General features: G+C 46.2%; 2 protein-coding genes across 3 annotated transcripts in view; one reads left to right on the top strand and one right to left on the bottom strand.

The window, feature by feature from the left end:
• Positions 1 to 6,492, bottom strand: part of AP4E1 (adaptor related protein complex 4 subunit epsilon 1) — a 29,534-nt gene extending 23,042 nt beyond the window's left edge. The window contains exons 1-4 of one of the 2 annotated variants that reach the window (XM_081888426.1): positions 6,306 to 6,492; positions 4,429 to 4,500; positions 2,286 to 2,409; positions 650 to 723 (exon numbers count right to left, since the gene is read on the bottom strand). In XM_081888426.1, the coding sequence (XP_081744552.1) occupies positions 650 to 723; positions 2,286 to 2,409; positions 4,429 to 4,500; positions 6,306 to 6,473 (438 nt within the window). In that variant the 5' untranslated portion in view covers positions 6,474 to 6,492. The remainder of the gene's footprint in view (positions 1 to 649; positions 724 to 2,285; positions 2,410 to 4,428; positions 4,501 to 6,305) is intronic. The other variant, XM_081888425.1, reaches the window with a different exon arrangement.
• Positions 6,493 to 18,814: 12,322 nt separating this feature from the next.
• The window catches only part of SCG3 (secretogranin III), a 49,200-nt gene continuing 48,575 nt past the window's right edge, over positions 18,815 to 19,439 (top strand). Inside the window, exon 1 of the mRNA XM_081888653.1 lies at positions 18,815 to 19,437. Coding sequence (XP_081744779.1) covers positions 19,347 to 19,437 — 91 coding nt within the window. The 5' untranslated portion in view covers positions 18,815 to 19,346. The remainder of the gene's footprint in view (positions 19,438 to 19,439) is intronic.

Consider the following 19,439-nt stretch of genomic DNA (forward strand, 5'->3'; position numbering starts at 1 on the left):
AGTCCCACAGACCCAAAAGATCTACCTGAAGATGATGAGGAAAGGAGCCAGAAACCATTTTGGTTTTTGTTTAACAATCACAAAAGAGCAATTAGAAGACACACAGACACAGACAGACAGACAGACACACACACACACACACACACACACACACACACACATGTTCATACAGAGAAGAATGAAGAATGGGGTGGGGGTAACCTATTTTATTCTCCAATGTCAGCCCCTCATACTATGCAGAATGCCACTATGGAGAGCCATTGGGATTCTCAGAGAGGAATTTCACCAAGGATCTTCAGGCCTTCCAGAAGGGGGGAACTGAAAAGGCCTAAGAACAAACAGAAACAACTTTGCACATTGCCCTTGTGTTCTTGTTAAGGTCCTAGCTGGCAAATGAGGGTTTTTTTGCCACATTATATTGATTTTCAGATGTAACAGATTGAAGAAAGGAGTTTATTAATAAATTAATAATATTTATTAATAATAATAAATATTAATAATTAATATAACAGATTGAAGAAAAGAGTTTATTAATAAATACATCATATGAGGGCTTTGAATTAAAGTTTTTCTTTTTTTAAAGGAGAATAACTCAGGCCTGAGGTCAGTGTGATGTTTACCTCCAAACCTGTTACCACAAAATTGTTACCTTCACAACTGTATTCACAAGCAGAAGCAGCAGTTCGTGGTTTTCATGAAGAAATAGAGAAACTGCCAGATAACCTAAAAGAAAAGAAAGATTAACCTATATCAGGTGTTCCAACTTATTTGTATTCCATTTCTGTCATGCTCTGACTTGCAAGCTCAAAGCAGCTTATGATTTTCCCAAAGCACAAAACGCTTGTGTTTTGGAAAATCTAAATAACAAACTGTCTGAGAAACAAAAAGACAAAAATTATATTTAAAAAAAAATTATTATTATTAATGACAACAACTACTATTAATATGATTATTATGATTATTATTATTTATGCCTCAGCTACACTGGGCGGCTTCCAACACATATAAAAATATAATAAAACATCAAACATTTTAAAATTCCTGATACAAGGCTGTCTTGAGACGTCTTCTAAAAGTTGCATAGTTATTTATCGGCTTGACATCTGAAGGGAGGGTGTTCCACAGGGCGGGCGCCACTGCTAAGAAGGCCCTCTGCCTGGTTCCCTGTAACTTCACTTCTCGCAGCGAGGGAACTGCCAGGTGGCCCTCAGAGCTAGACCTCAGTGTCTGGGCTGAACGATGGGGGTGGAGACGGTCCTTTAGGTATACAGGGCCGAGGCCAAGATAAATATTAGTTATTAGTCACTTGCCTATCTGGAATCTCCCAACAGTATGCCACAAAGGTAGCTATTGGAGAGTAACAGTGAAAAGCAAAACCTATTCCATTAGAGCAGTGTTTCCCAAACTTGGGTCTCCAGTTGTTGTTGGACTACAACTCCCATCATCCTAGCTAACAAGACCAGTGGTCAGGAATGATGGGAATTGTAGTCCAAAAATAGCTGGAGACTCAAGTTTGGAAAACACTGCATTGGAGCAAAGGACGTTTGCGGATTTGCAAGCTTTATTTCAGCATTTTATACTATCATAAAACTGACTACTTAAATTTTGGCCCATGGGGATGTGGGGGGAGGTGCCTGCATCTCCAGCTAGCAGGAAGAAACTACCCATAAATAGGTGGTGGTGCTCCACCCTCTGCTTAAGAATCCCTCACTGAATCTGGAGGTACCGCCTAGTCCTTAAGATCTACCAAGTTGGGCTCCATCATCCATAATTAAATCATGGATAGTAAATGTAAAGGGACCCCTGACCATTAGGTCCAGTCGTGACCGACTCTGGGGTTGCAGCGCTCATTTCGCTTTATTGGCCGAGGAAGCCAGCGTACAGCTTCAAGGCCATGTGGCCAACATGACCAAGCCACTTCTGGCAAACCAGAGCAGCGCACGGAAACGCCATTTACCTTCCCGCCAGAGCGGTACCTATTTATCTACTTGCACTTTGACGTGCTTTCGAACTGCTAGGTTGGCAGGAGCAGGGACCGAGCAATGGGAGCTCATCCCGTCGTGGGGATTCGAACCGCCAACCTTCTGATCGGCAAGTCCTAGGCTCTGTGGTTTAACCCACAGCGCCACCCGCGTCCCGCAAATCATGGGTAGTAAAGGACTTATTATGGACCAACCTGCTCAGTTCTTGCTTTCCAGTGAAACTGCCACAGTCCTAAAACAACCAGAGCTATATGTGAGTTTTGTTGAGCAGCATACTGCCACGTGATGCTTTGGAATACTTACCGACCCTTTTCTCAAAAAGGTTTCCTTGCTGTGCCAACTTGATGGCATGGATGTATCCGAAAGAGGCCTCATAGCCCAGCATCTCACAATAGATCAGCCTCACCATGCATTCCTTCATCAATCTCTGAAATGCAAGAAGCAAATCACAAACTGAAATAAGTGGGCTTCTCAAGAGCTAGTTCTACAAAGAGATACACAGCACCAACATTAACAATGCTAATGAATTCCAGCAAACAATTAGCAAGCTGTATGCAACACCAAAAAAAGAAGCAGCAATTATTAGCTACTATCTGAATGTGGCATGGGAGCTATTACCCACAGATGGCAAAAACTAAGGACCACTTCTGGTATCGTGTTTTTAAAATCATGGGAACACATAGGAATGTTAGAGGGATGCTGGAATGAAGCTATGTGGTTTTAGCAATAATGTTATTAAGGGGTATGTAAAGGTGGGTTGTTAACAGGTGAAAATGTAAAGTTACAATATATTAAGATAAAATATTAAGATAAAGGTAAAAAGGGTAAGGGCTTGCTGAAACAACTATTCAACTAGAATACAAAAACGGGAGGTGTGAGGAAGTCAGGGAAATAAGCAAATGAAAGACAAGACATGGAAAGACTGATTTATTTTTAATTGTTTTTTTCTTTATTTTTCTGTATTTTGTATCTTTTGTTTTTTTCTTTTTCTCCTCTTCATTTTATTTTTGTATTTTCATTGAAACTTTAATAAATATTATTCAAAAAAATAATAATAAAATCATGGGAACACTTTCACTATTCAATCCTGTTCTGGTTAAGGCTGTAATTCCGTTAAGCTTCCCTCCTCCCTCATTTTCAAGCTTTTCTTTAACATTACAGTAAGTACAATACTATTCTGAAGATTCATTAATTGGAGAGCTATAGGATTCAAGGGAGGCCCCACTACACCACTGTGATAAATAGTTTAGGTACGTCTAACTACAGTCATACATCGGATTACAGACACTTCAGGTTGTGTTTTTTCGGGTTACGGACACGTCAAAACCCAAAAAGTACCGGAATGGGTTACAGTGGTACCTCGGGTTACATACGCTTCAGGTTACAGACTCCGCTAACCTCGGGTTAAGAACTTTGCTTCAGGATGAGAACAGAAATTGTGCTCCGGCGGCGCAGCGGCAGCAGGAGGCCCGATTTGCTATAGTGGTGCTTCAGGTTAAGAACAGTTTCAGGTTAAGAACGGACCTCCGGAACGAATTATGTACTTAACCCGAGGTACCACTGCACTTCCAGGTTTCGGCGGTCGTGCATGCGCAGAAGCGCCGAATCACAACCCGTGCATGCACACACATGGCGCTGCGGGTTGCAAACATGCTTCCCGCATGGATCACGTTCGCAACCCGAACGTCTACCGTAGATCTCATCCTAAACCTCTGGTCCTAAACTCTGATCCTAAACCTCTGGTGCCTTGCAGGAGAAGTAAGGTCTAAGGAGTTTAGATTTGATATCCCGCTTTAAACACTCTGTGAGGTGAGTGGGGCTGAGAGACTTCAAAGAAGTGTGACTGGCCCAAGGTCACCCAGCAGCTGCATGTGGAGGAGCGGAGACGCGAACCCGGTTCCCCAGATTACGAGTCTACCGCTCTTAACCACTACACCACACTGGCTCTCTAAGGAGTAAGTCCTACACAAATTTGGAGTGTAGTCTCTAAGATGGGTGGACGGAGCCTTTCGGCAACTCCTGCAGCCAAGCTGGAGCCAAACATACAGTATTGCTCTGCTTTCCATGAGCAAAGCCGAGAAGAGGGCCCAGGACCTTCATGCACACTGCCCAGGCTTACACCCCGTGGAAGTCACTTCGGTGCAGCAGTTTGACTTCACCTCCAGAAGCGCACTCCATTGTCTCTCAAGAAAGACAGGTGGCAGCAACAACAGGCATGGGGAACCATTGGTCCTCCAGACATTGCTGGATTTTCAACTCCTTGCCAGGCGCAAACCACCAGAGTCTATTGTCGTAGATTATGGCAGCTGCAATCCAGCAACATCAAGAGGGCCAAAGGTTCCCCATCCCTGCTCTAGTGGAATATCTCATGGAACATATCCGCCAGTAGCAAAAATCGTTCAAACACTAGGACAGGCAGAATTGGCATTTCTCTTTCACAACTTACCAGTGTTGTAGTGGGTGCAGAAACTGTTGCTTTTAAATTATTTAATTCCTGTTGGATTAGTTTTTCTTCCTCCTAGTAAAGGAAAAATGTAAAGCATTTTGTAAATACTTATTACTTTACTAGACATAAAACTATAATACAAAAGGCACTTTGTCACATATGTCAGCCAAAAAATATTCCTATTTTCTTGACATCTAAACATCAATAGTCTATACAATTACATTAGACTTCCGCATTCAGTTAGGTCTGTTTTTTCAAGCACACCATCTAGATGTCAAAAGGTTGTTCACAATGCAACACAATATTTCATTTTTAAAAAATCATAATACTCTTATTGCATAACTGTTGATGCATCCTACCATAATGTCCTTAACAAATTTCTGCTGTCAATGGAAAGTTAAACACATGCCTAGATCCAGTGCTTTTTTCCTTAAAAAAATGTTTAGGGGTACTCTCATTTTCCTACTCATATTGAAATACTGCTCTCAATGAGGCCAAACTTAGATTCACCAAATGTTTTGGGGTATGTGTACCCCTGCATCCCCTCCGAAAAAAGCACTGCTTAAATCTCCTGCTGAAATCAAAGCTCATGAAATAATGCCTACGGTAACTTTGCCTGAATCACGGCTAAACTTCGAAGAACCAAACTTTTAAAATAACCAGTTTTGACAGTATGAAATGCTGAAACAGAGCATCCTGGTCACGTTTGCAAATTTGTAATGTTCATTCCAACCTTGTTAGGCTTTTTAAGAAACTTGCTTTTCTGGGAGCTATCTAACAGGTCATATTCTTCCTTCTTAGGCCCCAAACCTGCAGCCCTTCCAATAACTTAAGTGCCCCACATCTGATTCTCAGAACGACTTGCCCTTGCACAGTGGCGTAGTGTGGGTTGTCAGCACCCGGGGCAAGGCAAGTAATTTGTGCCCCCTAACCCGTGGATTTGCACCCCCTAACCCTAACCCCCAGATGTTGCGCCCGGTGCGGCCGGCCCCTCCTGCACCCCCACGTTACGCCACTGCCCTTGCTGCCCTGATAAACTAAGATTCCCTTTTCAGATTCCTCCTAACCTAGAATCATATTCTCCATCTGCGCACACCCTGGGTACCTCCTCCCCTTCATTTTTGTTTTTGTTGGGGTTTTTTTGGTCTCAAATTCTTTATTTTGCACCAGTTAGGGGCAGAAAGAAGGACTCCCTAAAATCAGAAAAAATTCCACCCCACTACTGATAACAGTGGATGAGATGTGCTTGTTTTACTGCACTAAGCTCTCTTTCTAATCCACAAAACCTAATTCAACCTTTCCCCACCTCAAAAGTTGCCAGCATCTTATTTTTTTAAAAAAATCCCCAAGATTGGCAAATTACTCCATAAACTTCCACAATATGATATGTAAACGATAATAAAATAATCTGTTTGACATCCTATACACCCTTTTAAAATGTGGACCTTTTCTGGGTGGGGGTGTTACTGGGTTGTTGTTTTTTTATTCTGATTATATACGCTGCGATTTTTTCTGTGAACCGCCCTGAGACCTACAGAGCGATATATAAACTCAATAAATAATAATAAATGAATGAATAAGAATTAAAAAGCCACGTAAAACACCACGATATTGCCAAAACAAAGCTGTTTCATATATGCAAACTTCCGAGGACGCTGCTGAAAGAGGCTCGCCCTCGGCCGCGTCCTGAGGCGAGGAGCACCGCGGGGCACTCTGTGCATGCCCAGAGGCACTCTCGCCGCACCCTACCCATTCCCCAGATTTCCTCCGCGCCGCCAAGGAACCCGAGCCCGGCTGCGGGTGGAAGCCGAGCAAAGGCCTCGGAAGCAAAGCCCCAAGGAGGCAAGCCAGGCCCCGGAGCCCCAACCCCCGCGTACATGCTTGGAGGCGAGCGCGGTGATGCTCCGGATGAGGCCGCCGAGGCGAGAAGCGGCCGAGCTCCGGCCGGGTCCCCCGCCGCCGCCGCCGCCCAGCCCAGCCCCGGGCTCGTGCTGCCCCAGCAAGCCGGGCAAGGCGCTCAGCGTCCGCTCCACCACGTCGCTCATGCCCGGGCCGGCGCCACGGCTGCCCGGAAGAGGAGGCCCCGAGCCCGACGCCCCGGCCCAGGGAGAAGAGACGCCGGCCTGCCAGCCGCCGCTGCCGCCTCAGCGCGCACTTCCGGGCCGCCTCGGTCGGCGGAGAAGGCCGCTCGCCGCCCCCGGGAGGGATTCCTCTCGAGGAAGGCGCCGGGCAGGGAGGAGGAGGCCGGGCTGGGATCTGGAGGGAGGGCCAGGCGCTGCCAGGAGAAGTTATTTTTATTATTTTTATTCTTACATTTTTATTATTTATTAGGTTTTTTCCCCCCATCCAAAAGCGAAACTCAGAGCGGCTTACAAAAACCAGGCATTATAGAGGAGGATAGAACTGCCTAAAACACACGTGCTATTTTTATTTTTATCTATTATTATTATTATTAGGTTTTTCCCCATCCCAAAAATGAAACTCAGAGCGGCTTACAAAAACCGGGCATTAAAGAGGAGGATAAAACAGCCTAAAACACATAAGTGCTATTTTTATTTTTATCAATTATTATTACAGTATTATTATTATTACTATTATTATTATTATTTAGGTTTTTCCGCATCCCAAAAATGAAACTCAGAGCGGCTTACAAAAACCGGGCATTAAAGAGGAGGATAGAACAGCCTAAAACACATAAGTGCTATTTTTATTTTTATCTATTATTATTATTACAGTATTATTATTATTACTACTATTATTATTATTTAGGTTTTTCCCCATCCCAAAAATGAAACTCAGATCAGCTTACAAAAACTGGGCATTAAAGAGGAGGATAGAACAGCCTAAAACACATAAGTGCTATTTTTATTTTTATCTATTATTATTATTACAGTATTATTATTATTACTACTACAGTGGTGCCTCGCAAGACGAAATTAATTCGTTCCGCAAGTCTCTTCGTCTTGCGAGTTTTTCGTCTTGCGATGCACGGTTTTCCATAGGAATGCATTGAAAATCAATTAATGCGTTCCTATGGAAACCGCCTTCCCCCGACCTCTTCTGGCGGGCGGCATTTTAAAATCGCCCGGGACAGCGGAGGACTTCTCCGCTGTCCGGGGCGATTTAAAAGCCCCTGGGAAGGCAGGCAGGGGGGACAAAGACTTTTGCCCCCCCCCTGCCTTCAGAAAAGGTCCAGGACAGGCGCGGACCTCTCCGCAAGCAGCGGGAGCGCTCCTTGCGGAGAGTTGCAAGCGCGCCCAGGCTTTCCCGCCCCGCCGCCCGGCTTCGGGACATGGTTCCGATGCCGGGCGGCGGGGGGAGGCTTTCTCGCCCCGTCGCCCGGCATCGGGACGATGCCCCGAAGCCGGGCGGCGGCGTTCCTGCCCGGCCGCCCGGCATCGGGACGATGCCCCGAAGCCGGGCGGCGGGGGGAGGCGTTCCTGCCCAGCCGCCCGGCATCGGGACGATGCCCCGATGCCGGGCGGCGGGGGGAGGCTTCAAAAGCCGTCCGGGGGCTTTTAAATCGCCCCGGACAGTCCCGGGGCGATTTAAAAGCCCCCGGTTAGGCAGGCAGGGGGGGCAAAGACTTTTGCCCCCCGCCCGCCTTGGGAAGAGGTCCAGGACCTCTTCCCAAGGCGGGCGGGGGGGGGCAAAAGTCTTTGCCCCCCCTGCCTGCCTTCAAAAGCCGTCCGGGATAGCGGGAAGCGCTTCCCTGCTATCCCGGACCGCTTTTAAAATGCTGGCGGTGGGGAGCAAAGCCTTTCGCCCCCGCCGGCCTTCCTGGACCTCTTCTGAAGTCCGGAGGGGGGGAAAAGGCTTTGCTCCCCACCGCCAGCATTTAAAAAAAGGTCCCCGAGATTTCCCTATGGGCTTTCGTCTTGCGATGCAAGCCCATAGGGAAAATCGTCTAGCGAAGCGTCGCAAAACCCGAAAAACCCTTTCGTCTTGCGGGTTTTTCGTCTTGCGAGGCATTCGTCTTGCGGGGCACCACTGTATTATTATTATTTAGGTTTTTCCCCATCCCAAAAATGAAACTCAGATCAGCTTACAAAAACTGGGCATTAAGGAGAAGGATAGAACAGCCAAAAATACATGTGCTGCTATTATTATTATTAATATTATTATTTATTAGGTTTTTTTCCCCATCCCCAAAACAGCACTCAGAGCGGCTTACAAAAACCAGGCATTAAGGAGGAGGATAGAATGGCCAAAAACACATGTGCTATTGCTATTGCTATTGTTATTATTTATTAGGCCTTTTTGTTAGGTATTCTAGGACAATAAATGCCAAAGGAAAATCGGACATTATTCATGTACATTATTTGTGTACTATGGCAGCAAGAATCTTAATAGCACAAAACTGGAAGACTGGAGAAATAGCATCTAAAGAACAATGGCAAGAAAAACTGATGAACTATGCAGAACTGGCCAAATTGACGGACAAATTGCGTGAAATGGATAATAGCGACTTTGGAAAAGAATGGGAACCCTTTAAAACATACTTGCAGAATCAGCAAAAAAACATAGACTCATTGGCAGGATTTAAATAAAGCTTTACAACCTTATTTTGTGGGACGCGGGTGGCGCTGTGGGTTAAACCACAGAGCCTAGGACTTGCCAATCAGAAGGTCGGCAGTTTGAATCCCCGCGACGGGGTGAGCTCCCGTTGCTCGGTCCCGGCTCCTGCCAACCTAGCAGTTCAAAAGCACGTCAAAGTGCAAGTAGATAAACAGGTACTGCTCCGGCGGGAAGGTAAACAGCGTTTCCGTTCACTGCTCTGGTTCGCCATAAGTGGCTTAGTCATGCTGGCCACATGACCTGGAAGCTGTACGCCAGCTCCCTCAGCCAATAAAGCGAGATGAGCGCCACAACCCCAGTCAGTCACTACTGGACCTAATGGGGGTCCCTTTACCTTTACCTTTTACAACCTTATTTACAGAGAACAAGAAATATAATTAGTGATAATAGAACATTATGTATGAAATACACTCAGAGTCGAGTGTGGATTTCATGTTCTTTATTCAGCTCATAGTGGTGAGGAGGAATGGAAGTCCCCCCGAAATGTCTGCTTTATATACATTATTTACACAATGGGCCCCACATGATTGGCTAATTCAGGGATTCTCCTGTAGGCCAATCAGGTTGTGGTTTCACTTCCACCTGGAGTTGGATTGGGTGGCTCCTGTGGACCAATCAGACTTCTGCATTCTGGACCCTATTGTTCTAGGACCAATCAGACTGCTGCATTCTGAATCCTATTCAACTCAGTACATAACAATGTATAAACAGCAGGATGTAACATTTGATGTAACAAACCAGAAATGGAAGTTGGGGGAAGTCTAGAGGGAGGGGGGAAAGTAGAAAATGGATGTTAAATGATGATAATTGAATAATTGTTATGAGAAAAGAAAATCAATAAGAAAATATTTTTTAAAAAAAATCCCATCTGAAAACAGCAACAGTCTGGAAGTACCTCATATCACCCATGTACTTGCTCAGTGTACGGTCCAGATGCTAATTGAAGATAACCTACTTATAGGTTCTGTCACGGTCATTCTCCAACCAAAGGAATGCACACAGCAGATAGTTAACTTTATTGTCGAATATCCACGCACACTAGTCTAACGTCCAGGCAGCTATTCCCCAATTTGTGCTCTATAGAGCAGTTGCAGTTTATTTTCCCTCTTCAATCCCCTCATAGTTCTGGGAGACAGTGATGAAGGAGAGGATGGGAAAGCACCCAGCCCTTCACTTGCCTGACTCTTCCTCCTCTTCTTCCAACCCATCCTGTGCTCCAGAGCTGGAGAGTCCTCTCCTGGTCTCCTGGCTGGTACAGTTCCCCACAAATCACTGCCCCCCAAGTCAGACTCCAGCCACCCTCCCCCCAGTGCATACTCAACTGCCAGTCCCCAGCAAGTGCCTGCTCTCTCTTATGGATCTTTAAACCAGACTTGGACCAAAATATCAGAAGATCAAGCAATAAAGTATGTAAATGTGCACAAGTACATTTGGATGGCATGGAATCATTGCCTAAAGGTAAAGGGACCCCTGACCATTAGGTCCAGTCGTGAACCGACTATGGGGTTGCGGCACTCATCTCACTTTATTGGCCGAGGGAGCCAGCATACAGCTTCCGGGTCATGTGGCCAGCATGACTAAGCTGCTTCTGGCGAACCAGAGCAGCGCAAAGAAAATCCGTTTACCTTCCCGCTGGAGCGGTACCTGCTTATCTACTTGCACTTTGACATGCTTTTGAACTGCTAGGTTGGCAGGAGCAGGGGCCGAGCAACGGGAGCTCACCCCGTCACGGGGATTCAAACCGCCGACCTTCTGATCAGCAAATCCTAGGCTCTGTGGTTTAACCCACAGCGCCACCCGCGTCCCTAATCATTGCCTGGGGGAGCCTTTATATGAAGCATGACGAATCCATGTCTCCAGATGTTAACTCAAACTCCCATCAGCCCCAGACAGCATAGCCAGTGATCAGAGATTATGGGAGCTGGAGTCCGAAAACATTTGGAGGACCACAGTTTTCCTGTCCCCACTTCATGTTTCCCAGTCTGTTAAAAGGCTAGGAGAACATTTAAATCACCCAACCACAGGAAGAGGTCTCCTAGAATTTGCACTGTGACTGAAAACAGCCCTTTGCCTCAGAGATACATGAATTGTTGTGATTTTGGAAGCATTTGGAACTTGAGAATACAGTAGCGCATCATGTTAATATTGCTGGCGCTCCTCATGAATAGATCCCGAGGAGCCAGAAGGTGGCACCACGACACAACTTTTAAAATAAGAATTTAAGAGTACACAGTAGCCAACCAAATGCCTGTGAGAAAACAGCAAGCAAGATTCGAGCACAAGAATACTCTCCCCTCCTGTGGCTTCCAGCAACTTGTATTCAGAAATGACGAGGCAGAACACAGCTGTCATCTCTGTTCCATGAATTGGTCTAATACTTTTTAAAAGCCACCCAAATTTGCGGCCATCACTGACTCCTGTAGGAATGAGACCCATAGTATAAAGGTAAAGGTAAAGGTACCCCTGCCCGTACGGGCCAGTCTTGCCAGACTCTGGGGTTGTGCGCCCATCTCACTTAAGAGGCCAGGGGCCAGCGCTGTCCGGAGACTCTTCCGGGTCACGTGGCCAGCGTGACATCGCTGCTCTGGCGAGCCAGAGCTGCACACGGAAACGCCGTTTACCTTCCCGCTGGTAAGCGGTCCCTATTTATCTACTTGCACCCGGAGGTGCTTTCGAACTGCTAGGTTGGCAGGCGCTGGGACCGAGCAGCGGGAGCGCACCCCGCCGCAGGGATTCGAACCGCGACCTTTCGATCGGCAAGTCCTAGGCGCTGAGGCTTTAACCCACAGCGCCACCTGCGTCCCTGACCCATAGTATAACTATGCAGTAAATGAAGAAGTAGGAACTTTCTTCCATGATCAGTGATTTCACTCAGTATAAGCCAGGATCCTGGATACAGTGAGCGAGGTTGTTCCTCAAGCAGAATCTAACAAAAGATTGGTCAGCAACTTACTACTCCTGGACTAAAATCAGCCCACGTGATCAACGAGCAACTGGCCCACAATTTCCTGCTAGAAAGTGTCCAAGGGGGGCTGGCACCCATGGAGACTGGTAGGGTAGAAAGTGGGGAGGGGGCACAGCCAATGATAGTCAGAGCCAACTAATTCTGATTTTGTCCCCATCCTACCTCCCTGCTGCATTCTTGAAGGGGAATAATAATTATTATTTATTATTTATACCCCGCCCATCTGGCTGGGTTTCCCCAGCCACTCTGGCCGGTTTCCAGCAAAACACTAAAATACAATAACCTATTAAACATTAAAAGTTTCCCTAAACAGGGCTGCCTTCAGATGTCTTCTAAAAGTTTGGTAGTTATTTTTCTCTTTGACATCTGGTGGGAGGGCGTTCCACAGGGTGGGTGCCACTACTGAGAAGGCCCTCTGCCTGGTTCCCTGTAACTTGGCTTCTCGCAGTGAAGGAACCGCCAGAAGGCCCTCGGCACTGGACCTCAGTGTCCGGGCAGAACGATGGAGGTGGAGACGCTCCTTCGGGTATCCTGGGCAGAGGCCATTTAGGGCCTTAAAGGTCAGAACCAACACTTTGAATTGTGCTCGGAAACGTACTGGGAGCCAATGTAGGTCTTTCAAGACCGGTGTTATGTGGTCTTGGCGGCCGCTCCCAGTCACCAGTCTAGCTGCCGCATTCTGGATTAGTTGTAGTTTCCGGGTCACCTTCAAAGATAGCCCCGCATAGAGCGCATTGCAGTAGTCCAAGCGAGAGATAACTAGAGCATGCACCACTCCGCGAGACAGACTGCGGACAGGTAGGGTCTCAGCCTGCGTACCAGATAGAGCTGATAAACAGCTGCCCTGGACACAGAATTGACCTGTGCCTCCATGGACAGCTATGAGTCCAGAATGACTCCCAGGCTGTGCATCTGATCCTTCCAGGGCACAGTTACCCCATTCAGGACCAGGGAGTCCTCCACACCTGGCTGCCTCCTGTCCCCCCAAAACAGTACTTTTGTCTTGTCATGGAAGACTTAAACTGACATGAAGTCCTATCCCCTGGTATAGGTTTAACAAAGAAGACAGGCAAGCCATCTTCCATGGATACCTCAGAAGCTTTTCCTGCATTGCAGGGGTCTGGACTTCCATTGGAAGGCAGTCTTCTCACCGCTGAATGAATCAATTTATTACGCTCACAGACCAGAAATACGGACATATACAGTGATAGAGAACACGTAAATATACATAGGTAAAGGTAAAGGGACCCCTGACCATTAGGTCCAGTCGTGGCCGACTCTGGGGTTGCGGCGCTCATCTCACTCTATAGGCCGAAGGAGCAGGCGTTTGTCCACAGACAGCTTCTGGGTCATGTGGCCAGCATGACTAAGCTGCTTCTGGCAAACCGGAGCAGCACACAGAAATGCCGCTAACCTTCCCGCTGGAGTGGTACCTATTTATCTACTTGTACTTTGACGTGCTTTCGAACTGCTAGGTTGGCAGGAGCAGGGACCGAGCAACAGGAGCTCACCCCACTGCGGGGATTCGAACAGCCGACCTTCTGATCGGCAAGTACTAGGCTCTGTGGTTTAACCCACAGCGCCCCCTGCATTAAAATTAAACTCTATGAACTAGAGCATGGTAAATAATACAGATTTAAAACAATTAAAATACGTAGGTTAAGACCTTAAGCGCTGATGTAAAATATGCATGTTAAGACATCCGCTTGTTTTGGGACAGGAGAGGAGCTCATGGAGAATCTCATTCTGTTCCAAGACAGAATGGTGCGTGTGCGATGCTTTCAGCTATGAGTACACCTCAAGCGGCAAGTGCGTGTGGTGTGGCAGAAAACTGGCTTGGCCTTCTGCACTGAGCTTTGCTTTAAATTGGCCCCTCTGGGAAATCTGGTTGTCAGAGGCTGCCGCAAAAACTTGAAACTCTGCTACAATTTCCCATTATTGTGATTCAGCTGCTCTGCTTGGCTTCTGTTTCAGCTGCATCTGGCTGTCTCCTCCTTCCAGCACTCAAAAACTGGCTGCGAGGGCAGTGTGTTATTCCTTTCCCGGTCATCCTTGCAGGTCCTCTGCTTGCTCTTTGCTTTTAAGCAATTCTTGGGTAAGAGAGAATGATGTGAAAGGTGATATTTTGCATTTCCCACCATGCTTCCCAGCACAGTGACTACTGAGAGCTACAGTATCTAGCAAATACGCAAGGTGTCAGAACCACAAAAAGTACCATAAATGAAAACAACCTCATCCATGAAGGGGCAAAATAGTGAAATGGATTCTATCTATAAGGAACAGGTATGCTAACTGTTTTGTGGAATTTAAGTATACATAAATTGTTCGATGTCCCCTTTTTCATTTTTTTTAAAAATATTTTTTATTGAGTTTTCCATATTTAATTATGTCTCATGACACAAATCTATAACATAAAGCATTGCTCAGGCAGAGCATCAGCTTCCTTCCCTCCCTCTTTCTGACTTCCAAACATCTTTTACTAAATTCTCGCATTTCTATAATCACTTTTTTACCTTAAATCTTCTTCTTTTTTATGAAAATTACCTCCTTATATGTAAATCAGTTCCTTATTTTCACATTACAAAGCATTTCAATTCAAACCTACAAACGTTTTCAAATGTTTACAATTTTCTTTTTCTTTGACATCTGGTGGGAGGGCGTTCCACAGGGCGGGTGCCACTACCAAGAAGGCCCTTTGCCTGGTTCCCTATAACTTGGCTTCTCACGGTGAGGGAACCGCCAGAAAGCCCTCAGGGCTGGACCAAAGTGTCCAGGCAGAACGATGGGGGTGGAGACGCTCCTTCAGGTATACTGGACCTTTAAAGGTCAGCACCAACACTTTTAATTGTGCTTGGAAACGTACAACCACAGCTTTCCTCTTGAGTCAAAGAGCTGTGTCTGCAGGTACTGCAGGTCTTGGAAAAGACGACAGAACCATGCAGCCCCTGTTTATTAGAGGGAAACATAGGATGAGTGTAGACTTCCTCATTAACAACCATCTCCCTTTCAAACCACCTTCAACTCTGTGTGACAACTATCCATTCTCAGCCTGTCATTCATAGGATTCCTAAGAGTTCCTTTCCTATGAGCTCCATGAATTAATTTGAATGGCAGGAGTCTCTTGGTGTGCACAGCCCTTTGGATGGATGTCACTGTTTACTCCATTGAGATGAATACAGAAGCCTTTGCAAACAGAGGAGCTCAGTGTATGTAAACAAATCTGCACCCATCACAAGCAGAAAATGGATTGCAAGCATCTTAAAAAGTAGAGACATCACCTTGCCAACAAAGGTCCGTATAGTAAAAGCTATGGTTTTCCCAGTAGTGATGTATGGAAGTGAGAGCTGGACCATAAAGAAGGCTGATCGCCGAAGAATTGATGCTTTTTGAAACTTACGGTCTTCAAATAAAAACATCTTGAAGGTCCCAGGTCACAGAGAAGTTAGGGTGGCCTCAACTAGAGCCAGGGCTTTTTCGGCTGTGGCTCCGACCTGGTGGAACACTCTGTCACAAGAGACTAGGGCCCTGCGGGACTTGACATCTTTCTGCAGGGCCTGCAAGATAGAGCTGTTCCGCCAGGCCTTTGGCCAGGGTGCAGCCTGACTCCCTCCCTTGGCAACCTTCGCGGAGCTCTGGCCCAATGGTGGCCAGTGGCTTGAATTTAATTAATTTTATAATGAATGATTTTAGAGTGTTGTTTGTGTTGTACTTTTGTACTGTTTTATTGTTGTTAGCCGCCCTGAGCCCGGCTTCGGCTGGGGAGGGCGGGATATAAATAAAATTTATTATTATTATTATTATTATTATTATTATTATTATTATTATTATGGTGCTGGAGGAGACTCTTGAGAGTCCCATGGACTGCAAGAAGAACAAACCTATCCATTCTGAAGGAAATCAGCCCTGAGTGCTCAATGGAAGGACAGATCCTGAAGCTGAGGCTCCAATACTTTGGCCACCTCATGAGAAGAGAAGACTCCCTGGAAAAGACCCTGATGTTGGGTAAGATGGAGGGCACAAGGAGAAGGGGATGACAGAGGACGAGATGGTTGGACAATGTTCTCGAAGCTACCAACATGAGTTTGACCAAACTGCGGGAGGCAGTGGATGACAGGAGTGCCTGGCGTGCTCTGGTCCATGGGGTCATGAAGAGTCGGACACGACTAAACGACTAAACAACAACAACCTCCCCCAAATGCATCTCCACAGCCACTAGTGCTAGAAACTTGTTTTGTGTGTGTGTCCGCTTTCTTAAATGAGAGATGTAATTCTGAGGAACCTAAATTCCACTGCCCAGTTCAGTGCTATCCCAAAATGCTCTATATAGCACTTTTAAAATGTCTTTTTGGTCAAAAGGCAGCATTCAATGCAGTGCACCACACTGACCCTCGGGCTTATTACATCCCCCCTATTTCAATGTTACTCATCTCATTTTCCTGATTTTGTTATTTTTAATGTCCAAGAATCATGGCAGCAGCACAAGCAGATCCTTGGCAATTCATTAATTTGCCTTTGGCCGCTCATAATTGACTGAATTTGGAAGGTTTATTGCTCAGCGTTGGGCTAGGAATAAAGAGTTGTCAAAAGAGCATAGAGTAATTACAGCGGAAGAAGGAAAGGCAGCTGTGGGAGACAAATTTCTTTTTGATTGTGTTAGCAAATTTGGGAACCTAATTTAAAGCTACATGATCATTAGCCTAGAAGCACAATGACGGGAAGGAAAACCACGCCACATGGGGCCTGGAAATTGATCTGCCTGGTTTTCTGTCTCAGTATTATACAGTATCTTTGGTTTAGACCAATTTCTAGTGATACCTTACTAAAGGTGGCCACGCCAAGGAAGCTTTGGGATCTTTCAGTTATCAGTAAAATTGTGAGGATTTTCTAGGGCTTAAAACGGAACCCAGATTCCACAATGTACTATTCTCGTTTTGTAATCTGCATGATAGTAAGAAGGCCAGAATACACCGTCACTACCTTCAGCAATAAATATGAAGCTGTGACAAGTTCACTATTGAGCATGTACGAAGTATCCTTCTGAGCAAACCCAGGCATATGTTCAAAGACAGCTTCTATGTGCAAAGGGCCTTAACTTTTTCTTCATAACTAAGTAAGAGTGAAAGCATTCGTGCGCGCACATGTGAACACACACACACACACAAATATGTTTGTAGATAGCTAAGGTTTCAGGCTGATTAATAAGAGTTTGGACTCTGAGCTCCTGGAACTACCAAGATGGCCCCATGATTTATGTTACAATATTCAACACGTAAAATTTATTATTATTATTATTATTATTATTATTATTATTAATAATAATTAATTAATTAATTACCCACCCTTCAACCTAAAGTCTCAGGACAGGTTACAACAATTAAAACACAATGTTAAAAGCAGTTTAAAACAACTTACAAGCACAGAATATGTTGGTTCTTTAAAAGAGGTGTGTTTCGTATTTACTGAAAGCTGTACAGTGGTACCTCGGGTTAAGAACTTAATTCGTTCTGGAGATCTGTTCTTAACCTGAAACTGATCTTAACCTGAAGCACCACTTTAGCTCATGGGGCCTCATGCTGCCGCTGCGCCACTGCTACACGATTTCTGTTCTCATCCTGAAGCAAAGTTCTTAACCCGAGGTACTATTTCTGGGTTAGCGGAGTCTGTAACCTGAAGCATCTATAACCTGAAGCGTCTGTCACCCGAGGTACCACTGTATAATGAAGATGCCAGATGCAGCTCTGTGGGGAGAGAGTTTCACAGCTTGGAGCTGCCTCAGAGAAGGTCCTCGTCTGGGCCGCCTTCACCCCAAGCTTCTGAGGGCAGGGGAACAGCCAATAAGAACCCCTCTGCCACTATTAACACCTAAGAAGGTCTGTAGGAAGGGAGGCCGCCTTTCAGGTATTTGGGACCTGGGTAGATTAGGGCATTAAGCACTAATGTCAGCACCTTGAATTGGGCCCAGAAGCAAAGCAGCAACCAATTATTACTGTGTTTCTTTTCCCTGTATCCCCACTGTTTGTCATTCCACACACAAACCCCCCCAAAAAATGTGCGTGTCTACCTGTAACACTTCATGGATCCAATGAAGTGAACTGCAGTCTACAAATGCTTGTGCCACAATAAATTTGTTGGCCTTGAAGGTGCCACAAGGCTCTCTGGATACTGTTTAATGTGCACCTCTGATCCTGATCTTTGAAAACTCACAAAGAAGCCTAAAAAGATCTATTTTCACCTCTCAAATGTGTGTGTATGTCTGTGTATTCACACACATTTCTGCTCTTCACAAGATAGACGATAAAAGGTGAACTGTGGCTAAACTGATATTTCATGCCCTGCAGCTCAGGAAAGATGAAACTGCTCTGTGCAGAAGGGTGTGAGTGGAATGTGGGGGTGGTGATTTAGCTATTATGCTCGCTTGCTGCTGCTGCAACGGGTCTGAATTTTGCCAAGGGAAAACCCATTCTTTGCAACAACTTGCTTTTCTATACTGTCTGCAGATGGAGTCTTTCTCCAGAAAGCTCACCAGATTGGCTGAGGTTCCCAGATTCTGCCTTAACAGCCTTCCCCCTTAAAAAATAAATAAATCGCCTAACAGATGAAACAATGCTGTTCTCACTCTCCAGATTCGTGATTGAGAAGCCAAGCTGCTGCACGTCATAAATGTGAATCATACGCCTTGCACATCACTTAAACAGATGCCGCTTGCAGAATAGAGATATAAATCACCGTCAACGCTGTTGACCTTTTCCTCTGCTTAGAATGGGCACAGGGGCGTTCTGTGGGTGGAGATTTTGTATGCATGCAATTCCGGAGGCAGGAATCCCCTGCCTGTAGATTTCAAGGTTTGCTGCTGGCTCGGCTAGAGCAGCTTTATCCAACAGGCTGGGCTGGGCTAGAGAGCTGTGTGTAGGTCCAGGTGGTGCACGCATGCTCCCACATCCGCAGCCCCCCTCCCTCCCATTCTCCTCCCTGATCTCCTCCCCTTCTTTCTCCTCCCACCCCTGTCCGGAGCTTTCAGCGGGGAAAGGACCTCGCTCGCCTATCCATCAGGGCAAGGGAAGAAGAAGAGGAGGTCGCTGAGCAATAAGGGCTCGAGCCATATCCCGGAGCAGTGAGCTGCAGCTGCGGCTCCTGTGATTTCAGCACCAAGAGTGCTGGACAGCTCCCATTGCGGCGGGCGAGGCACCGCTGCCAGTTGGGTTCAGTCTAGGTCCGCCAAGGGAGGCATTGACACACAAAGCCTGCTGGAAAGAAGGGAGGGAAGCATTTTTGATCTTGCTGAAGCAGCCAGGGGATCCTCTCCTCTCTGGTTTTGCCGCAAACCTTTTTCCAAAGCCACGGTCAAAGCAGCAAAGAAGACCTAACACACGGGAGGATGCTTCTCAAGCTGTCTTTATTGATACCGGTGCTGGCACTGATTTTAGGCCAGGTACATGGATTCCCCAAGCCCGAGGGCACTAGAGGAGGT

Source organism: Podarcis melisellensis, assembly GCF_964234715.1.
Source record: "Podarcis melisellensis genome assembly, chromosome: 14".
NCBI classification, from domain to species: Eukaryota; Metazoa; Chordata; class Lepidosauria; order Squamata; family Lacertidae; genus Podarcis; species Podarcis melisellensis.